Source organism: Mya arenaria, chromosome 3, assembly GCF_026914265.1.
Source record: "Mya arenaria isolate MELC-2E11 chromosome 3, ASM2691426v1".
NCBI lineage: Eukaryota > Metazoa > Mollusca > Bivalvia > Myida > Myidae > Mya > Mya arenaria.
Window position 1 is genome coordinate 16,976,492 of NC_069124.1, and position 23,781 is coordinate 17,000,272.

Below are 23,781 nucleotides of genomic sequence, written 5' to 3' on the forward strand. Positions count from 1 at the left end.
TCAAGTCAGACACATAAACCACTATAGAAGAATAACTGACATAGTTCCAATATTGAAGAATAAATAACTAGTTTAAATACAAATATTGACTTTATTGTGACTTGTTAACAACTGTACAAATACACCATTTTGCATCAACAACAGTTTTGTTATATTCAAAGAAGTAAAATGAATTTCTTATTTCCATGTATAAATAATGGCAAAGTACCAGCAAGACTTCTGTTTTTTGCAATGCTATTGCTTTATTTGAACTTGTGAATTTGAAGGAACTTAATTGTATGAATTCATGTTATTCAATGAACAAAACAGATAGAAACAGCAAAATCCTTTATTCTTTTATTTTTATAGAAATGCAATGAATAATTTATTGAATGTATACAGATAATTATTCTATTTAAAAGTAGCAGAATGTATTTTAGACCATACCTGTTTACTGAAGAATGGAAGATTTATCAAAGAATGACAGGACTTGAGATGTTTTATTACATTTCAGCCTGGCTGGGAGATGTTAGATGGATTCAGCACACTGTCTATGTCTGAGGGTGCTTCTGGCAGCGAGGCGAGTGGAGGGTCAGCATCGGGCCCAGTGCAGCCTGAACCAAGCACCCTGGAATTGCCGCGGGAGCCCCTGCCCCCAGGATGGGAGGAGAAGAGGGATGCGGCCGGGCGCAGATTTTATGTTAACCATTCTAAAAGAGTAACACAATGGGAGAGACCAACAGCCAGGTATTGTTTGGAACTTTGGACTGTCAATTTGTTTTCCTTTTACATGCTTTTTATTAATTAAAGGTGTAGAAAATAATTTGAACAAGTAAGTAGTTGCTAGATAATTTTTTACTGCTTACCTTGATGGCAGAATGTTGGGAAGTATTTGAATTGATAATATGTTGATTTTGAGATTTATGTGAATGAATTCTCTTAAAACAAACAGATTTTTCTGTTGAGTTGTTATGTGCTGCAAGTTTTATTCCATATTTTCAGTTTAAGTTCTAGCACTTCAAGCACAATTGTAACTGGACATCGAGAACGCACCAGTAGCAGCGGTAACCGTGGGTCGGGGTCATCCATGATACAGGCTATGGGTCAGGCTGTGAGTCTGGCAGAGTCGAGTGCACCACTGCTGCAAGGGTGGGAGGAACGTGTAGATGCCAATGGACGCACATACTATGTAAACCACCACACTCGACATACACAATGGGAACGACCCACAGAAGGGTAAAATCATATATTTCTACTATATTAAATGATTTCAACAACTGTTGTTCCGTTAAGTTTAGGAGTTTGTTAAATTATGTTTTTGAACTACTAAAAGAAAAACCAAATAACCAATCATTGATTTTTTTCCAAATTATTGGTTGAAATTTCAAATTTAATAGTTTTGGTTTACATAATGACAAAATCTCCTTATAATGCAAAATATACACCCTCATGCCCTGCATTAATAAAATGTCTTACAAGCTTGCTGAAGTTTGAATTATATATAGCAGAGCTTTTTCAATTATTTTTTGTGAAGCGCTAGAATAAGAATTGGGGCATGTTCATCCAAAAGTCTAATTTCAATGACTGATTATGTCTAGTTGTATTAGTAGTTCAGTTAATCCGTTAAACAATAATTATTAACAAATGCAATTTTACTGGTACAGAACTTCATTGTGGAAGGCTCTACAGAGCATTTGTTACTTGTTCAGAAGTGTGGTGGAAATAAGTCATGTTATCTTCACTTATATGTTGCCTTTTTCATACTCATTTTTCATATCAAATCTTATGACAAATAGTTACTTGTTTTGAGGAATGACGGGAGAAGGTTTTAACTGCTTGTACGTGCTTAATGTAACTTAGAACCTTTTCCCTTTCTCAGGATTCTAAATAAATTTCGGTTGAACCAACTCAAAATGTAAAGTTACCGAACTGCTACTACTTATTGTACACTCGCTCATTTTCCAATTTTGAACTGGCCATTGGGCAGGCAGCCGGTTCTTGTTGAGAACATTGCTTTCTTGATTTCTTTTAAATCATCATTTTCCTCCCACCAGTGGTGAAGAGGCTGAGCAGGAACAGGAGGCCACAGACATGCGTCAAATCTCCCAAATGTACCGTCAACGACGACACATCAGTGTCGAGGACACTGTCAGCCTCGGGCCTGACGGTCACGCTTCCCCCGCCGGTGCTCGCAGGATTGAGTTTGCACAACAGGTGGGTGGGGCAATGAGTTACCTTTAGCGCTTAATGTATTAATGCACATGTGTTTGTCTTTATATACATGTATATTTATTTATGTTCAAAGCATTCTCTAAAGGAGCCGTCTATGACCACAGGATTTTGAAAAACACCCAACTTTTAGTTAAAGATGCGCAGAATAGTTCTTTATATAAGTTTATGATTTATAAGTGTTTACCTAACACAAATTATGATTTTGCAACAGAAATGGGCAAAAAAAAGTCATATCGCGAATACTCTCCTTGACAATGGCTTTGACATTATGTGGCTATCCTGTTGTTTCCTTTTTAACTAGTCTCTGTTTTATTTTGAGAAAAGAAAGTCAAGGTACTGTGATAGTCTTGGTTTTGATGTCACCTGCGACAGTAGAATTGTGGTCATAGTGGAAATACTTTTATTAGGTATAGTGTCTCCACATACAGTATGCTATGGATTTTTCTGATACAGTCATCATACATGTATCTGATTTCAAATTGAATTTGATTTTACTTTACAAAGAAGTTTTTCCAAGCATATAAATCAATAGAATGGTTATTCCTTATACTTAACTGTACATGTCTTGAAACAGACAGGGGGTGGGATCTTCTGGGACATAAATAATGACCCTGACCTTGTATTAATGTATGGACTGGGATCAAATATTTACTATCGAAGATTGATCAGTAATGCATTTACAAACACTTTCAATTTGCATTGGGCTTCATTTTTTTATTACTGCATATTTTGTTTTTCATTTTCTGACTTGCTTGTTGTTTCCATTCGTCGAGCCTTGATTTATTTTATTAAATATTAAGAAGAGTTTTAATATTGATGAATTTGGGAAAAGTATCTGTTTTGAGAGAAAAAGAACAAGACTGAAATGGTTAAAAATCAGGAAAAACTTACAGCTATTTCAAAACATACTATCAATAATTGATAGTGAGGAAATCCTCATTGATAGTCAAGTCACAGATTTTGACCTTTTTAATTGTTTCTTGATTATAAGACATCATTGGAGCAACAGTTCTCTGTAAATTTTTGGGCACCTTTTGTTTACATCACTACCGTTATGTACTATTAGTAGGTTACCAATCACAAATACTGATGAAGAATATTTGGTTTATAGTTAGTTTGTGAAGACAGCAGGAAGCTGTTAATGAATCACTCTTGAGTTCACTTTCTGGGCAGAAACCAGGCCCCAATATCAAGACAATACTTAAGTCAAATCTCAATCTCAACTCATTTTGCCACATTACAGTATGACATTATTAAAAAATACTAGTGTTTTACTATTTTTAAAAGCATATTCTCACATGCCATTATGTTGATTAACATGATTGCTCAATTTTCTAAAAACATATTTCTACAGCACAAATGTACTTGAGTAAAACTCAAAAATAATAAATGGTGCTCAGTACAATTTTTGCTCTAAATTCTTTTTTCTATGAAATATTTTTTTCATCAACATAACGAATGAGAGAATGAAATTTTAAAATGGGTAAAACATTTACATGTTTAAATCATATTATGCTGTAAATTGATAAAAAGAGTTGAGACTGAGTTTGAGATTTGACTTGAGTATTTGCATGATATTGGGGCCAGTTCCGTTTTCTGTTTGGGAGGCCAATATAATGTTCCTCTAATAAGGAATGAACCCTTGACCTCTTTGGTGAAAGACTGACACTATACTTGTCCCATTCTTATATTAATAAAGAATATTTGGTTTAAATTCACTGAGGTCTTAAAATGGCATGCACCTTGCGGGTCTTATAAGACATATACCGTATATTAATCATTCTGCATGTCAAATTCTTCAAATGATCGTTATGTCTTGCAGGAAAGAGCGCATTCTGTCGAGACACAGGTAGTTAGTGTGATCTTTTGTGTTTTATAACCTTGTTGTCTAACAGGAAATTTCAAGGCATACAAAAACAATTGTAGAAAACCTTTATTTTTTTAAAGACTTTCTGTCTTTCGAAGAAAAATAGTCGAGGTATTGTTATGGTCTTATTGTCATTGTCAGTGTTTTTGTGTTGTCATGCAAAAACATATGCTATAAAACACAATTTGCACATTTCCCCACCGCCTCACAAATTTTCTCCCGCTTGAAAGTGTTTTTTTTCCTCTCCGGTGTAATATCATTTTTTTTCTTTTGAATACATAGTTGATAGGTTAGGAGCGAAAAACAAAACAAAAAACCCTACCCACCCAAACCAAAAAATATTGTTTGGGTAACCCTTACACCTTACAAGCTATTTAATAATTGTAGCCTAATTCAAAATGCACACCTATAGCCCATAACTCTGGCTTTAATAGTTGTTAAGCTATGCACCTTTCAACAGATAAAACAACAAACACCCATCTGTTGGCATTTGCTAAATGATGTTCTTCTTTGAAAAACATATTTTCATTTAAATCAGAACCTTTCATCAGATTTTGTTATTCTAATCAACAGTAAAAACTCTTTTATTTTTGTTTTTTTATTTCAATTGAAACTGTACCTAAAATGACCTATTTTGCAACCTTTCTAAGTCAGAAAATCTTGTTTTGTAATGTATTTTTCAGTATAAATTACATAATTCTTTTAATAATACATACAAATCAAACCCTTTCAAATCATGCCGAATAATATGTCGTCAACAGGCATCCAAAATAAACATATTTGCACACTGGATTCCCTAGTCCTTGACTTGCTTGTTTTTATACATATTTGATGGATTCTTTTTTTATTAAATTTAAAAATAGAAACATCCTTTTGCTTTCATAGTACATTTTTAGCTCGACTATTCGAAGAATAAGGTGAGCTATACTACTCACCCAAGCGTCGGCGTTGGCGTCACCCCTTGGTTAAGGTTTTGCGTGCAAGCACACATAGGTTAATATCTCAGCAACTACTTGAGGTATTGCATTGAGACTTTATACAATGGTACTCAACCATCCAACCTACTTAATTAACCAAGTTTGATAACTCTACTTTGCATTTAATGCCAAAATAGGCCTCTAATATTTGACTTAGAAATTCTGGTTAAGGTTTTGCGTGCAAGCACACATAGGTTAATATCTCAGCAACTACTTGAGGTATTGCATTGAGACTTGATACAATGGTACTCAACCATCCAACCTACTTAATTAACCATGTTTGATAACTCTATTTTGCATTTAATGCCAATAATAGGCCTATATTATTTGACTTAGAAATTCTGGTTAAGGTTTTGCGTGTAAGCACACATAGTTTAATATCTCAGCAACTACTGGATGAATTGCATTGAGACTTTATACAATGGTATTCAACCACCCAACCTAATTGAATAATCAAGTTAGATAACTGTGTTTTGCAAATAATGGCCCTTTATTATTACACTTAAAAAATCTGGGTAAAATTTTGCATGTTACCACATTTATGTTAATATCTCCGCACATCATGTATTGCATTGAAATCTAATCTAACAGTGATCCATGCATGTTTCGCCAAAACTCTTCAATCCTTACACTGAAAAGCGGCGGAATAGTCGAGTGCGCTGTCTCTGTCACAGCTCTTGTAATATATAGTACAGCGTAAAGTCTTCCTTGCTTTTTCTTTGCAATTAATTAGCATTTCTGTTCCATTTTGCTAATGAGATTTGTAGAGGTTTGTATTACCCTTTCACGAGTGATGGGCTAATTCTTGTTCATTTTCTTCAGCTAGTCCTCAGTGATGTACACCTAAAGTGAGTCTGTCATGGTTTAAGTGTCAGATAAGCTAAGTGACTCTGAAAGTCACAAATTTTGCTTTCCATAGACAGTTGTAAACTTCAGATTTTTCTTTTAATAATGTTTTTTGTTCAGCCATCTGCGGACTTCTAATAAAATTTATAAAATGAGAACCGGTCAGACTGCAAGGCAAAAAGGGCTTCATCACTTTTGGGAGATACATACCAGGAAGTAAATGGCCAAAAACACAGTGTCTTTTACATTTTCACCACAATCTATGATTGCAGACTCAAAAGACTTGCATAAAATGTTGCAGACTCACTTTACATGTACCCTCTGGTCCTGTGCTGTAACAATCACAAACAATTAATTTGTATTAAATATAGATCAGCAGCAAATATTTATTGTTATTATTATGTTATTGTATATTTTAGAACAATAGTTTAATAACTGTAATTGTAAACTATGTATTTAAAAAATGAAAACAAAAAAAATCTTATGCTTTTTATACATGTAGTAAGATTTGCCTGTTTATAAAGTAGAATATATCTTTTACGTGAGGTGTTTCGAGTATGCTTAAAAAGAAATTGAGTGCAAATGTAGATGCATAAATGTTATATGTATTTATATGTAAAAGTCTTGTTTACAAATTAAAAACAATTACTGTATACACAATTATTATCAATGCATGCATCATACAATCATGTTTTCGAAACAATTTTTCGAGGTAGTTATAATTTCAATTTTTAAAGTTATGGTTTCAATAGTCAGTTTAGGCAAAGTTCATTCGATTTTACAAAAGCTTTTAATTAAATAAGTTACAAGCACTTCATCTTAAACTGAAATTTGTTACCTTACAATACTTGATTTATGATTGTTGATTATATGGCCCCTCTCTGTGTTATTTACAAGCAGTCAATAACCAGGTAGTATGTGTTTCATCAATATCATAACCAATTTTTATTTCAGGCGCGAGGTTCACCACAGACGATTGACGAGGATCCGTTGCCTGCAGGTTGGGCGATGGGAACCGCTCCTAACGGCCGGGTGTTTTACATCAACCACAATAACTCTACCACTACATGGGTAAGATTGATATGTATGATAATAACAGGCAAAAAAAAGAATTGGTCTTTATACCATAAAATTAATGTATTGGATGAATAAAGTTTAGAAGATGAAATGGCTGTCCAATGCAGAGACAGGTTTTTAAAGGTGATAGATTATTTCATGCAAATTAAGATTTCAACAGGGAAGATAAACCGATATCATTCTAATGCATATGCCAATTGTCATATATATAATGGTAGTTTATACATACATCTTAAAACGAGTGTGGAGAGAGATATGATTACTTATACTAAGTCATTATTGTTGGCACAATGTTGGTCGACACTGTGGTCTTGTGTTTCACCTCGGTGAGAAGAGAGTGCGCATACCACCGAGCTAACCAGACAACCAATTGTGTTCATATAAACGTTCGTAATGGTTATGTAGTAACACATCACACATGTACACTTAGTTCAGAATTCAGCTATAGAAAATGTGTCAATATTTCCATGCCTATGTAGGTGGACCCGAGGAAGGCCCGTTCCAACAGTGTTCGACACAGTCAAGATGATAACAGCCTTACTGTTGGAGGTTCAATTATACGACCATCATCAAATGAAGACCTTTTGAAAAACCTCGGACCATTGCCGGTGAGTTGACTGGTAGTTTGCAAGGAAAATGATTTTGTTCAAATATATTTTTAGCTTGTCTGGAAGAGTTAAGTGGAGGTATTGTTGGTGTAACAGGTATGGTTGTTTAAAAACTTGAACCTTTACCATTATTAAAAAAGACTCCCAGAGAAACTCTGAACTCATATTGCCATGGACAGTTAATACACGGTGGGCAAAACCCATATCTGTGGCCTTAATAATTGTCGAGTTATGCCTCTAATTTGACTGAGGAGAACAACAGACAAGGTTTGGAGTTTGCACTGCGGTGTTCTTCTATAATTAAATATCCTCCTTTCTGATTGGTTAATCTTTGTAGTTTAAGATTGTTCAAAAAAATTGTGTAAAGTTATTCAAAGAAATATTTGGGAATTAAAATTTCATTGACTTTCTAGGTTAACATATATGAAAATAAAAGCATAGTTTTATGTTCTCTTCAAGGTTTACATGCTTAATCAATTGAAGGGCAATTTCTATTTCTTCAATTTCAATTTTCTAAATATATTTTTTGTTTATAAGGATGGTTGGGAGGAACGAACACACGCAGATGGACGGGTGTTTTACATTAACCACAGTAAGTTACAAGCTTCAAAATAGTTTAAACTAGTGTGTGGAAAAGAATTATTTTTATAATTTCCCTGTCATGTTGGCGTAGTGATAATATGAGCCTATGAAAACAAGGCTAAGACCAGATTTTGAATCTCTAAATCTTGCAATATTTTGCCAATCTCGTACCTGATATTGAAAAGATATTTATTAACCAGGTTTTCACATAGTGAAACCTGGTTATTAGAATGGTGAATGTTGTTGTTTGGGCGGTTGGCGGGCGGGCGGGCGTCCGGGCGGCGTCAAACTCACCTATGAAACTGAATAACTGAAGTAAGGGTTGACACATCTTGACCAAACTTGGTCTATAGAAAGAGTTTAAGGGTAGCTTTCATGGGATTGCGTTTGGGGTCCCTAGGGTCAAGGTCACTGTAACTAAAAATAGAAAAACAGTTGAAACTTAATAACTTTAGTTAGGGGTGACATATCTTGATTAAATTTGATCTATAGGAAGAGTTTATGGAGACATTTTTATTGGGATTGCGTTTGGGGTCCCTAGGGTCAAGGTCAAGGTCACTGTTACTAAAAATAGAAAAATGGTTGAAACTGAATAACTTTAGTTAGGGATGACATATCTTGACTCAACTTGGTCAATAGGAAGAGTTTATGAAGTTCTTCTGTCAATCATTAAAAACCTGGTTTTGTTGCATTGAGGCGTTTCTTGTTCATATTCTGCTGATGTAAACTGTTTAAAGATTTTTGTCACATTTATTTTTTTAAATGAATATTATAGGGGTTGTATAACTTGCTCCTCAGGCAAATCAAATCAAAGATTGAATATCCAAAAGCAAATTGTTTACAAATGATTTTTTACCCACATAAGTATTTGTTGTGATAAGGCCTAAAAAAATTGTTTGGTTAGGGTTACATCCTTTTCAAAAATAGGTAGGGTAGGTAGGCTTTTTTTTATTTTTTATTCTGCTTTATATAAGAATGTCATTTTCATCATTGGAGAATGGTGTTAAAGTTATCTTCTATATAAGCATTTAAGATTTTAAACTTCATATTGAAAAGCTTGTTTTTTTGTTTGTTTTTTTTTTCATTTTTTTTTTTTCAAACTGAATATAAAAACTGTCGGTGCCTATTCCATAGGTAGGGTCGGGTAACCCGAACCAAATGTGTTTTTTTTTAGGCCTAAGAGGATGATTATAGTATGATGAAGCAAATAACATGAAAAATAAAAAAAAAAAATTTTATTAACAAAAAAGTTAATTGAAAGCACAATAAGATCTCAAACCAGCGGATATTTATTAGAGCATACAGCTGCTAGCTCAATGTCATACAATTAAATAAAAAATCAGTCCCATCCAATCCTGTTTAAAATGGTCTTTGGTATTTGCTTCACTCCAGGTACCTGATATGCTTTGCATTTCAATTGATTGGTTGCAGATTTGCTTGATTCGCTATAATTCATTATTTGTTCAAGTCCTTGCGTATTTCTTCATGTTTATATCAGTTGTTTAGAACTAATTGTAATGTATGATTTAACAATATGAATCAATGTTGCCTTTTCATTTTTCAGACACAAGAAAGACACAATGGGACGACCCCAGATTACAGAAATTTGGAGGCCCAGTAAGACTTCTCATTTATAATATTCAAGAAGAAATTAAACTCTGGTTGTTGTAGCTTACATACCAACCATTAGTACCGGGATATAGTATGTTAACTGTGATGGGTTAAATAAATTATTTACCTGTGCCTGTCTTCCTGATATTTTTTAAACTTTATAGTTAAAAATTGGCTTTTTTTTAAGTTTGGTTGAAAAAAACTGTGAATGATTACAAACCTAAAAATACAAAAAAGAGTAGAACTAATACGTTGTTAAACTGAAGAACAAACATTTAAAACAATTCTTTAGTTTTCAGAGTCTTCTCTCTAAACTTTCTGTTTAATTTGAAGTTAAAGGATTTAAACCTAAAATGCCACCTTAAATTCATTCCATAAATGTTCAGTTGTTTGCATCCTAGTTACTAGTATCATATTTATCAAGTGTTGGAATTTAATATTAATGGTTATTTTATCAAAATTAAGAGTTAAATATTAATTTTTCTTGCTTACGGTTTCTCTTGGTATAAATTTGAAATGATACTTGATTAATTTGATGGAATATTAAAAACTAGGCCATCTCATGTATATGCCTTATTAACCACTTCATGTAGTTGACTTAGTAATTTTAATGTTATTACAGGCTGTGCCATATTCTAGAGACTTTAAGAGAAAATATGATTACTTCAGATCCAAGTTAAGGAAACCGGTGAGTAGTTTTTAGATTTTGGCCTTTAATACTTTGGCTGAAGTTTCATATTGTAATGGTGTCTTCTTTAACAGCTGATGCTTCTTGATAGGTTGTTATTAAAACCATTTCTAAGATAAAATGAATTGTCAATTTTTTAAAGCTTCTATTTTGTTGTTCTTTTCTAATATGTTGTCTGTTTTTTGAGGTGTTGTAAAAGCCTCGCTTTCGTTGTCTCATTAATGTATGAAAAGATCAACCTTGGCCGTATCTCAAAATTCTTCAAGATGTTCTTATGAAACTTAAAGAAAAATATGTAGTACACATGGTGCCAAATAAATTATGTACATAAAACACATGTCCCCAGAGACAATACCCTCATGTATATAAAAGGCCCGACTTTCGCTGAAAAAAAACAATAAATGAACCTAAAATGAAAGATGAGCCTTGCCATCAACTTGCAGTGCCCTTGTCATGAATTTATAAGACCATTACAGTTTTTAATTGTATATATTAAGCATATTTTTAGTGTTTTCCACGTCATCCGATTTCAGCAAAACCTCCCGAATAAGACAGATATAAAGGTGACTCGTAAAAATGTGTTTGAGGATTCGTATAGAGCTGTGATGGGTATAAAGAGACCCGACCTATTCAAGACAAGGTAAGATTTAGTTTCTTTGGTTTGATTGATGGAAAGCTGTTATTTTATCAGCCCTATCACTTTTAAGAGTGAATTTCTGTTATTCAGTTGTCATGAAAAATTCTCATGTTTGAACATGATAGTGTTCAGAGGTTCTAAAGTTCAGCATTGTTCCTTAATTCAGGATTGAGAGCTTTAAACTTCTGACCCCAATTACAGTCAAACCTGTATTAAGTGGCCACCTTTAGAAAAAGGTAAAGGTGGCTGCTTACTACAGGTGGCCACTAAGTCCAGGTTGGAGTTTTCTGACACTTAGGCTTTGTTCAAACAGAGGTCGATTAACCACCACCTCACCCCACAATCAGTATCATAAGTACCATTAAAAAAGGTTGAATACAAATGTGGAAAAAACAACTTTCAAAATTGCAAAATTACAAATAGAATGGGGATTTGGAGTGGCCGGATAAGGCAGGTGGCCCTTTAAAGCAGGTGACCGTTCATTCAGGTTTGACTGTATTTCATTTGGCCAAAATAAATAAGTAAATTGAATTTTGATAAATGAAAAATGATTGTGATTATAATGAAGATAAGTCCTATCTAAAGTATAAAAAATCATTAAAGAGTTAATGTTATGCAAATTATTGAAAAACAAATATAGTGAGCTTTGCTTAATGATACTCCTGTTACAAGAGACTTAAAAAGTTTGAAAAATTGGGGCCAGACTATTAAACAGTTTTTGCTCAGATATTTGCATAAAAAACAATAGGTACCTTGGAATGACTTCAGAATAATTTCATAAAGGGTCGAAGCCCCTTAACCCGGCTTGTCACTTGAAAATAGACTACCGGCTGTTTTTTTTTTCATGATTGACAATTATCAGCTATTAGAATCCCTGACTATTAAAATGAGTTATTTATGATAGGTACACAATGTTCCCGATTGTGAATGAAGTAGTGCTGAACTCATACATATATATTTCTTGAATATAAGGGATTAAAATGTTATGCCACTATCTTGCCATTGTTCCAGGTTGTGGATAGAGTTTGATGGGGAGGCAGGGCTAGATTACGGAGGGGTGTCCCGGGAGTGGTTCTTTCTCCTCTCCAAGGAAATGTTCAACCCTTACTATGGACTGTTTGAGTATTCTGCCACGTAAGTACACAAAATGGGGGTAAAAATGGAGGTCAGTGTTCCAGTAATATGAAAAAAGGTGCCGGTACATTTATGAATTTAATTAAAGGTAAATTAGGGATAAATTTTATCTTGATGGGTATTATTGGCGAAAATCTAAGCACGATATTTCATCAGCGTATTGCAGTTTATCATTTTATCATGTTTATTTTACCATCATTAAATGTTTGTTTGACAGAATTGTCATTAATATTAGATCTCAGGATCTATTAAAAGGCATAAAACACGCAACCTAGTATGCAATTTCTTGCAAAATTGATATGATTGCGCCTACATATCTTTAGTTATCCTTTCTGTTCCGTATCCAAGTATATCACACCTCCAACATGAATGATGCAATGCAATAATGGGATATATGAGGCACAGGAAACCATATAAGGGTTCCAGCTTCGCTCTCGACTGATATTGTTTTGTGGCCCGTGTACCCCATAACGGGTCACCTACTAACACCGTAACTTATAATAATGGTTTATCAATACTATCGCTCATGGCTGATATTCGACCCATAATAGACTGATTGAGTACTCCACCATTTAGGCACATGTGGTCCATTTTGGGTGTGCTGGGCTCCTTATGAAATGAAACCTTGCCCAGGTTTAACAAGCACAGAAATATAAAGCATTGTGCTACAAAGTGACTATGAACTGTAAAGAACATGTATTTCAGTCTGATTTAAAGTGACACTCTTATTCAATATCAATGCATACACATGTAAAACAAACATCAATTTTGACTGATAAACCTTTAACCACTTACTAAATAATGCAATTATGGAAAATATTAATTACTGATAACAAGATTTTAACCGTGTATTTAATAGCAGAAAGCGCAAAAATATTAAATGAGTGGTGAATGCTAAAAGATTTATTGTGGTCTACTATAGTCTCATAAGGTAGAAATACCGTGTTTTATGCTTGTTTCTTTCAAATTAAACACGGTATCCTTCATAAGAAACATTGTTTCCGACATTTATTTATCTTTTTTTAAATTTTTAAACAATATTATTAATTGTGGTAAATCGTGTTTGGGAGTAAGAGTGCATCTGTAATAATTGATTACAATAGTTCAGCATTTAAATAATTTAGTGATCAAGATTGGCGTAGATTAATGGGAAAAATTTCTTGTAGAAATAAAGCATACAACAATATTTTTAAGATGCAACACTAACATAAACCATGTTCGCTGTAATGTAATGTGACATTTTCCGTTCCAGGGATAACTACACATTACAGATCAACCCTCTGTCCGGGATCTTCAATGAAGATCATCTTTCCTACTTCCAGTTCTGTGGACGTATAGCTGGCATGGCAGTCTTTCATGGAAAATTGCTGGATGGTATAAATTAACGCAGATGATTTTCTTACAAGCTTTACTCTCAGAGAAGCAAAGTGAATATGTTATCTTGGAATAAAAAGTCAGGCTATTATAATCAGGCTATTTAGTATTATGATGGTTTTGTTGTTTTGGTGTCGTTGTCATGCAAAACCCTAAAACTTGGGCATAACTCAAAAACTGATACTTGGTACTAATGTTGCCAGAGGCAATAGACACATGTTCTCAAGGTGCACAACTCTAGCTTTAATAGTTATTGAGTTATGCCCCTTGTTTGATAGAAAATCAAGAGCAGACAAGCCCTAGCATTCACTCTACAGGTCACATGTTTGCGAACTTTTCTGTGAAGTGAATATGTTACTGGTATCTGGTTTTGTACAGCAGCTATTAAGAAGTCATATGCAAAATCTTTTTTAGGAAGTAATAATGTTGCAATTAGATCATCATTATTTTGTTCCTCTTACATTATTGCATACATATACATCTGAGGTCACATACCTGTATTTTGGTCTTACTGGTATGCATTAATTCTTACAAATTGGTATAGTATCAGTACAGTGGGAATTATTTTAAGCCCGCAAGCCCTGCACTTATAAAATGCTTTCTGGGCTTGCTCAAATTCTTTATTTTACATAGCAGAACTTGTTAAAATTTTTGATGCGAAACATGATTGTAAAATCTCTTGCTTGCTCATCGGGAAATCTCGTTTTGATGACTGATGTCTATAGCACATGAACTGGTACGCACATTTATTATCAACACGAAATTGTTTGTTTTCAGCTTTCTTCATCCGACCATTCTACAAGATGATGTTGGGTAAACACATCACCTTAGAAGACATGGAGTCTGTTGTAAGTTAACATTCTCTCTAAAATACAGTTTAAGTTTATACTATTTTCTTAAAACTCGATTGTGACAAAAGCTACGAATCCATAGCTTAACTAGACCGCTCTCACTAACGTGAGTTGAACATTCAATCTATTGAGTGAGGGGAATGGTTTGATCCCAAAGCTCTTGGGTGAGGGGACGGGTGCAGTTTTGAACATGTAAGTATCTTGGGTTAGAGATGGACACCGATACCACTGGACTTCTCACACCCTCTATATGTTAGAAATAGGTTCTGTAGTTTATGCTGTTAACAAAATGTTCTTAGGTAATTAATAATAATAGTATCTTGTGTAACTGAGATTGTGAAATCTAATATTACATATTATTTCAGAAATGATATTCAATAAATATCATAACAATTTTGTCAGGTTAACCCCAGAAATTCCAAAACAGTCTATATTTTAATGTTGCTTGGGACATTCTGGCATAAGCCCCAAAAACTATATTAACTTTATATATCTAGTGTTATCACTCTTCATGTGTTGTTAAATGAAAATAAATGGTGTAAAATCAACGCTTGCCTTATATAGGGACATTTTTTTATCTATTCAGCACTTAAAATATGAAAATATCTCATCAATGGTCATTCAATATGAAATTTATTAAAATTGATTAAAACTATTCTATAAATATGATATCAGACACGCTGGTTTATGCAATATTTATGAAGTTCTCATAATATCTCATTGTCATAATAGTCTTTTGCATAATTTCATGGATTAATATTTCTAAGACCATGATTATTAACTGCATCATGAACTTGCCCATTTTTATTTTTTTATTTTTCCAGGACTCTGAGTATTACAACTCGATGTGCTATATACGTGATAATGATCCGGAATCTTTAGATCTGTACTTTTGTATTGAGGAAGATTACTTTGGAAGTGTAAGTTGCCATTTCAGTTTTATTAACATAATGTAAAGAAATGAAAGTTGCAATATTTAAAAAAAAATCTTTTTGTTGTCTGGTAAGGACAGTGGTACGCACTGTTGCTTCTTACCACAGCGTCCCAGGTTCGATTCCAGACCAAGGAGCATGTGAGTTTGATTTGTGGTCACCACACTGGACGACTGGGCTTCCTCTGGGTACTCACTCCGGTTTCCCCCACAACACAAGACCACACACCCCTCGCATTATATCTTGGCAACAAGAGTGATTATTATAACGTAATAACTATATCGTGGCAACCAGAGTGATTTATATGATGTTGTTATAACTCGTTTCGAGATTATTGTAAGATAAATAAGTTTAAAATAAAACTATAAACTCTTTATCTGCAGATAACGGAGAGAGAGCTGAAACCAGGGGGCAAGAACGTTCTAGTCACGAATAAAAACAAACAAGAGTACTTAAAGTAAGTGTCTAGTAGAAGCTGTGTTGGTTGTGTTTATGTATAGAGTAGCTTATTATAAGCTTTGAATAGTTCCACCATTTTCATTGGTCAAGAAGCTGTCACATGATAAACCATAGAAGTGATTTACAAGCAAAAAAGTGCAACATAATTCCTTTGATAAAACCAGTGACCGGAAATAGAATAATAATTATTGATGACATTTCATAAACATGATATTTCGGACATAATTAAATAAATATTATAAAAAATTGTTATTTAGGAAAAGTTATTCTAAAAGCATATTTTAAAACACTTGCAGGTTAATGATATTGGTGTCTATCACATTTGAAGGACTACAAATGACTGTGTCTCGGTGAACATTTCTTTCAGTGATCCATAAAACAGAATATTTACCTCATCATCAATCAAAAACTGTATACTTCTAGTTAAAAAAGACCCCAAAGCTATAATAGTTGGTGTCCAGTCTTTCAAGCTTGAGCACAAAGAAGATAGCTGTCATTTGCTCAAAAATGAGTATTTTCCTTTTACTAAGTATCTTGTGGGTTTGCACACATTTTTATTCTCTGTTTAATATAAACCATACAATAGGATTTTTTTTAATGTTTTTTGCAGATTGTTTACATGTTAAAGTATATCGTAAACTTAGTTCCTCATAAAATCAAATCATTACTTTTATTTAGTTCTTTTAAATGATTCATTTTTGTGCTTGAAAAGAGAAGAGAAATTGTATTCAAACTCAGTTCATGTGTATTGTTTATTGACATAAGGTCATTATTAATGAATAGTTTGTTTGGTTTTATCTAACCGACTCTCAAAAATATCAGAGCTTGAACATTTTTAAAGATTGTACAGTGGTCATACATTTTTTCAATTTTTCATTATGGAATAGGGTTAAGCAAGGAAAACCTACCCACCCACCCCTCAACATGTGGCTCAGATATGTCCAAAAAACAAACAAACAATTAACATGCATACATGTATATTTCAGCCTTATAGTGAAATGGAGATTTGTGTCACGCATCGAGGCCCAGATGAAGTCGTTTATGAAGGGTTTTAATGAACTTATAGCCACAAGCATGCTATCAATCTTCGATGAAAATGAAATGGAGGTAAGAAACCACAGACTACAAGTTTATCAATGAAAATGTAAAATTAATCTTGATCTTTTTAATATACTTAAAACATATGTTTAGAAACACTCTGAGTGGCGACCGAACAGACAACCCATGCAACAAATGCTCATAGCAGTGAAACCACATCGACCTTAACAATTGAGCTAGCTTGGTAACCCAAAAATGATTGCTAATCTTACCCATTTAAGGTTGACGCTGTTCCATTTCCTGGGAAACACAAGAAATTGTTGCACATTCTGTACAACGTTATGAAAATATATGTTGAAATACAGTTTATCTATTTACCCACCTCTGCATGGCGATTGTTTGACTAGCAACCAGACTTGCTGGTCCTGAAGTGCTTAAGAAACACAAATATTTTGGGAATTCGGACAAATACATAATGTATTAACTTATGATAAACCAAAGGGTTTCATATGCCGGTAGAAGACAAATTGGATTTAGTTACTGTATTACTTAATGAGTAAATTACCCTAATAAAACCGTGTGAATTATCTTCTTGACATAAATGAATGCATTTATCATAATCACAGATGTTTATCATTCAAAATTTCTATGATCCTGAAAATATCATTACAGCAATATTTACTTGTATCAAAGTCATTTGTAATTTTACAACGTTTGAATCCCATAGCATTTTTTTTCATCACTGTTAAGTGTTTATAAACAAAAACATACAGTGACGAACATACATACCTTTCATATTGACTATAGTCTATATCAATGATAGAATCATGACGTTTCTCAATGCTATTGCTGTTTTATCCCCACCAGTTGTAATGATGTTGTTTTCTCCCCACCAGTTGCTGATGTGTGGTCTACAGGACATAGATGTGAATGACTGGAAGACTCACGCAGCATACAAGGGCGAGTACAACCCCAACCACCCAGTCATCATATGTTTCTGGAAGGTACACTTAAACACTCATTGAAACCACACCTTTTTTGTTGTTTCAGTTTATAGTTACTGCTTATTTAGTTTATCTCCATTATGAAGACAGCTTAAGCCCATTTGAATCACCCTCAAGCTTGTTTTCTGGGAAGATACCATTACTTGTGTCGTTTTTGAGAGGCAAAGAGAATGTTACCTTTGCAGGGCTCAAACCCACAAGGGCTCAAACCAGCAATGTCTTGGATGAGATGAAGATACTTTTACTGCGAGACCAATTTTATCCTTTGTGGCTTTGCCTGAAAGTTAATGCTACTTTAAATTATTCCAATAAGGATTGGCAGTCCCATGTCTATGGGATATATATTTGAAATGTTAATATGAACATTATGGTAACAAAAATGTGTATCTTTAAACATTAAGACTTAAAATCCATGTTTTCAGGCAATATATTCTATGAACAATGAGACGCGAGCGAGATTGCTGCAGTTTGTGACGGGAACTTCGCGAGTGCCGATGAATGGGTTCCGGGAGTTACACGGGTCTAACGGGCCACAGCTCTTCACTATTGAGAAGTGGGGACAGACAGACAAATTACCCCGGGCTCATACATGGTACAAATCTTTTTATTAAGATTTGCAAAGTTGTTTTCAGATATAGGCAGCTTCTATTATGTTGAATTTTTTGAAATTTATTGTGTTTATTGACTTAATCATAATGTAACAGTTAAATGAGAAAGAGATCTGTACCTATATAGAACATTATTTAGTCTTTAATATAAAAAAAAACACATCATCATTTTCATCAGGTTTGTTTAATGAGTTTAATTTTGCATACTTGATATGTGTTTTTGAATGTAAGGAGAAGATTATCCATTTTTCCAAACTAGAATAAGCTTGTTTGTTTTCCACCAAAAAATGTTGGGGAGTTGTAATAGCCTTGGTTTTATTGACCTCATGACATTGTCGACATCAGTATACAAAAACTTTAACCTTGACCATGGTTCTAAAAAACCTCAAAGATAATTAATTGAAACTTGGTACACATAACTCTGGCTTTTATAATTGTCTAGTTATGGCCGTTGTTTGAATGAGGAAAAAGACTATGCAGCACTTTTGTTTCATCATAATTTTCATGTTGCAGCTTCAATCGACTTGACTTGCCACCATATGAATCATACAAAGACCTGAGGAAGAAGTTGCTCATTGCGATAGAGAATGCTCAAGGCTTTGAAGGAGTCGACTGAACGGCTAGAGTCTCCATGATTCACCAGATGTTCATAGAAAAGCAATTCTACATGTACATGTAGATCTAAAATCCCATTCCATAGTTCTTTTGGGCATTTTCAAACCAGTCATTCATCTATCTCGGATATGGACTATCATAGAATGGACCTACTAATCAAGAATCGATGCTTACTTGTTATTTATTCATTTTGTTGAATGTATAAACTTTTTTGTTACAAAGCTAGACAGTCCTTCTGTTGCTTTGTTCTGAGTTAGTGACATTCCAGATTCTTAACTATTTATGCATTCACTTTTCACTAGTTACTCTAATGTATTACTAGAGAACACTTTTCAGTGAGGATGACTGGTGAAAAGAATTGACTTAACCATTTATATGTCCCCTGTGCAGCATGACAGATCGTATTGTCTGTTTGTGATCCAGTCTTTACTAAAATCAGCTAAAATGTTTATTGGAATAACATCTGGAACAGATTTTATCAACAGTCCGATAACAATTTTCATTCACAGCACAATAGTGACATATATTGCATTAGTTACATAAATACTACTCATATTAAAGAAATATTTAATCATGTTCGAGTGAGCATTGCGAGCAGGCCACATTCAATTCGCATAATTCTAGTTTTACAGCAGAATTTGTCTCCTTCAAGGTTGTTATATTAAATGCATGCTAGCTGTAGTTGGACTAAGCACTATGGGAAGAGTGGTTTTTAAATGTGGTTTGTTTAAGTATAGTGATCAAATGATAATTTGTATTTATATTCAGAAAAAGGTTGGTGAGGATTTGCTGGCTGTGTTCATTTCTCTTTTTTGATGGAGTATGTTGTGTATGTTTTTTTATATACAGTGTATCTAGGGCCTGGCGCAATACATATGTAACTCATACTTATTTTATGTGGAGATAAATCTGTTTTGCTCTAATGAATGAATCAATTCATATTACAAGCAGCATGATTGTTCTGCTAAAATATGTATATATATCAACATTTACAGAATAATATTTCTGTTTTGAGCATCAACAAACAATTTATCATAAATTTAGCGTAATGCAATGTCTTATAGTTATTACATTGTGAATGTGTATCCAAGATATTGCTAGACTGAACAGCAACAAGAAGAGACAGTTGTAATGCTTAACTTTAGATTAGTTTTAGATATAAATGTCTGAAATGTTCTCATTGTTCCTACATACAAAGACATGTATTTTAACTTGAGAGTATCTATGACCTAAAGATGTCTCATCATGGATGCCAGCAGTCCATTGGCATTCACACAAATCAAATGCTCCCTTCCCCCAACTAGATGATTCTGGTTGTTAAGGGAGCCGTTAAAGCTGCACTCGCACAGATTAAACGTTTTGACAACTTTTTTATTTTTTGTCTTGGAACGAGCCGATTTTTGCGACAATCCATGGAAACCAGTTTAATAAGACTGCTGACAAAAAATAGATCACAGATATTTATTTTAAAGTTCAAAAATTGATGTTTTATGCATTTTTCTTAAACTGTTAGTAGCGGTTTAAGCTATAAAACATTAATTTTCGAATGGAAATATGAAAATCTACAATCTGATTTTTTTTCAACAAGAAAAAAAAAAAAAAAGTTGTTAAAATGGTAAATCTGTGAGAGTGCAGCTTTAAAAGAGGTTCTAAAAGGCCAGTTATACATCAGGGCAGGGTGCATACTATGGAGGCCTAAATGGCCCCCAAACCCCTCACCGAAATGGCTTCAGCCCTTCATCTGCCAGTTCAATTACATCCCATAATTCATCTTAACTGTATAACCTTTTTCTGCTTGTTGCTGTTCCAAGTACATGTGGAACTCCTCTGCCAATTTTATTGAAAATAACCTTGGATGTATGCTGGTACATTAGTAGAAGTAGTTCGTAAAATTTTGAATTATATCAATTATTAAATGTAGTGTTATAGCTTGTATTTTTTTTATCTAAGTTTAAATTGATTGCCAGTGAAGTGTATTATTGCAAACATAATTAAGATTCTCAAGAGTTAAGTCATTAAGTTTAACTGCTAAATTATATTACTACGCGATCTACTTGCAGCGGACTTGGAGTGTACCGATTTCTGACATAAACTGTTCATATACATCTGACGTTGTTTTCAATAAAAATGGCCGAGGAACTCCGAACGTTCCAATCATAGTTTGCTTATGTATTGCAAAATCCATCATTCCTAATTTTTATGTTGACATTTGTGTTTCTTTTCCATTTTTCTTATGTATTGGGCATAACGTCGGCCTAGTACAAAAAGCTAGCATTATACAAGGTTGCTATCTGTGATAGCCAGTAGTGACTGCAGTCGGTGTATATTGACCATGTTATGTCACTTTGGTCATTTTCAGTCTCCTCATTTATTGCCATTTGTTGTTAACACTCTGTTCAATGTTTATTTCGAGTATTTTTAAGCCAGAAAAAGGTTTATGCCTTGCACCAGTACAAAGTGCCAAATACATAGATAGATATTTTTAATTTACAGTAATACTTATTACAGCTTTGTTACTAAGCTTCATTTTTCTATAGTTGAAACTAAGGATTACTGCTTACAATAAATGTAATATGTGGAAATCTTTCTTGTAATTCTAGCTCCTGTTCAAATATGGGAAAAATCCTTCATGTAATTCTAGCTCATGTTCAAATATGGGTTAAATCCTTCTTGTAAATCAAGCTCATTTTCATTGTATTCATTGATACATGTAGGGTTATGTGACCATGAGTTTTTTAGTGGCATTGATGCATAGAGGGCAGCATCAGCTAGAGATGATGAAACATATTTGTTTGGATATAGTTATATGTATAATAATAGGAAAGTCTCTAAGATTGTTTTACGCCTTGCCAAATATCCTGAAGTGTTTAAATAATTAACCAAATTAATTGGCACATTTATAACAGGGGTGCACGTACATTCTTGTGAAATTATCTTTAAAAATATTAAGTTCATCTTGCGCAAAGATAACTTTCCTATTATACATATAATTAAACAATAAAAAATCTGTTATTGCCAACTATGGGTGTTGTTGTGTATATGGAGTTGACTAAACCCTATGTCACCTTGATGTAAACTTATATGCATTTAGTGCTAGTGACATACATGTACTCTTCTTCGCAGTTTTATATGCACATTTAAACATGCCAGATTATGACATATGATCTTTTATATTTGTGTCACATTAAACAAGTCATTATTAATTGTTGAATTTTTTTAAGCTATCTTTTATATTTAAGTATCATAAATCAAGTATTTACCGTGAATCATGTACACACTTTTTGGTATTAATTTTTGCTGAATACGTTTTCCTATAAAAGCAAAACAGAAGTGTTGACTTGATTTATGTATAGACCAATCAGAAGTCAAAGATTTTGTCCATGAAACACACGTTAGGTTGAAAAGTACTATTTATGTATTAAGCTCTTCTACACAAAAGAGCTTTGCTATCTTGGCTGTACATATGTGTTTATATTTTAATGAATTAATTTGTTAGAAGAAGTGTCTTAATTAGTATTTACATAATTCGTTTTCTCTAATTCTTGTCACAATGTTTTTATAATTACCACTGTGTTGTAACTGTAATTTACAAACTGACTGCTGTATATTGAAATGATAATTGTGCAGACTGACCATATTACCAAATCCAGTTTGCAATGTCAATGTTTGAGGATTTTCTTTGTTCGTATAAACCATCCAACTTGCATGTAAAACATTTTTTTTAAATGTCAATTTTTGCTCTGAAAAATATCATGAACAATTTCTTCTACCAATAAGACTCGCCCAGTATTTATTTTTTTATATTCCTAAGTTGTGACAAAAAGTGTTGATAGGCTGTTTTTACACCCTGCCCTTACTTCATGAATGTTAAATGTTCCCCTTGCTTTAAATGCTTTTCAGAGCATATGCGACTTGTTTTGCCATCCTTTTGATGTATATTAAATCTTACTTTTTACCAAATCTTACTGCAGCAGTTATTCTCACAGGTCCTTTTCTCTCTTATTTTGTTGCATATTTCGATACATTTACTGTATGTTCTTCTTAAAATCTTATTGTACTGTATAACTATCAAAGGCCGATTGTTGGAAACTTTGTAAAAATTAACAATGTGATAAAGACATTGTTGTTAACAATTTAAGTTGAAGTATGTAATTATATTCTTATATAATTAAATAGATCATGCTGAAATGGTTTTTTTTAAAACTTGTTCAAATTCCTGCAGTTAAGATTTGAAGGTTCACAATGATGACTTTAACACAATTGTTAACAATAAGAAAGTTTTTAACAATCAGCCTAATATTAAATACTTTGTCATTTATAAATTATATTGATATTTATAAAATTGTACAATAGTGCTTTTGTTACCTCGTTATTTTATACTGATGATTTGTGTAGAATTATTGGTACTCTCAAATAAATGTCTAAAACATTGGCTGTTTTGTTAAGTCTATCAAACCAACCATCATACATGCAATATTTCTGCTTTTTGTTTAGAAAACTAGGGGAAAACCCCAGTAGATTCTAATGCATCATTGAAACAGGGCAATACCTCATACATGCCATGTTTCTGGAAGGCTTCCCACAAAAACAGCTCATTTTGCATTCAGTAAGGGGAATATTGACATAAATCGCTCCGCCATAGGCTTTTTGGTATTTTATATT

The 23,781-nt window shown here is 33.3% G+C and overlaps 1 protein-coding gene across 2 annotated transcripts in view; it reads left to right on the plus strand.

The window, feature by feature from the left end:
* The window catches only part of LOC128227479 (E3 ubiquitin-protein ligase NEDD4-like), a 28,997-nt gene extending 5,447 nt beyond the window's left edge, over positions 1-23,550 (plus strand). The window contains exons 8-26 of one of the 2 annotated variants that reach the window (XM_052938058.1): positions 494-726; positions 982-1,215; positions 2,034-2,193; positions 4,034-4,060; positions 6,856-6,972; positions 7,458-7,586; positions 8,124-8,178; positions 9,733-9,785; positions 10,402-10,467; positions 11,001-11,107; positions 12,116-12,238; positions 13,491-13,612; positions 14,390-14,460; positions 15,288-15,383; positions 15,779-15,852; positions 16,841-16,961; positions 17,789-17,896; positions 18,319-18,488; positions 19,018-23,550. In XM_052938058.1, coding sequence (XP_052794018.1) covers positions 494-726; positions 982-1,215; positions 2,034-2,193; positions 4,034-4,060; positions 6,856-6,972; positions 7,458-7,586; positions 8,124-8,178; positions 9,733-9,785; positions 10,402-10,467; positions 11,001-11,107; positions 12,116-12,238; positions 13,491-13,612; positions 14,390-14,460; positions 15,288-15,383; positions 15,779-15,852; positions 16,841-16,961; positions 17,789-17,896; positions 18,319-18,488; positions 19,018-19,120 — 2,169 coding nt within the window. In that variant the 3' untranslated portion in view covers positions 19,121-23,550. The remainder of the gene's footprint in view (positions 1-493; positions 727-981; positions 1,216-2,033; positions 2,194-4,033; positions 4,061-6,855; positions 6,973-7,457; positions 7,587-8,123; positions 8,179-9,732; positions 9,786-10,401; positions 10,468-11,000; positions 11,108-12,115; positions 12,239-13,490; positions 13,613-14,389; positions 14,461-15,287; positions 15,384-15,778; positions 15,853-16,840; positions 16,962-17,788; positions 17,897-18,318; positions 18,489-19,017) is intronic. The other variant, XM_052938059.1, reaches the window with a different exon arrangement.
* Positions 23,551-23,781: the final 231 nt, after the last annotated feature.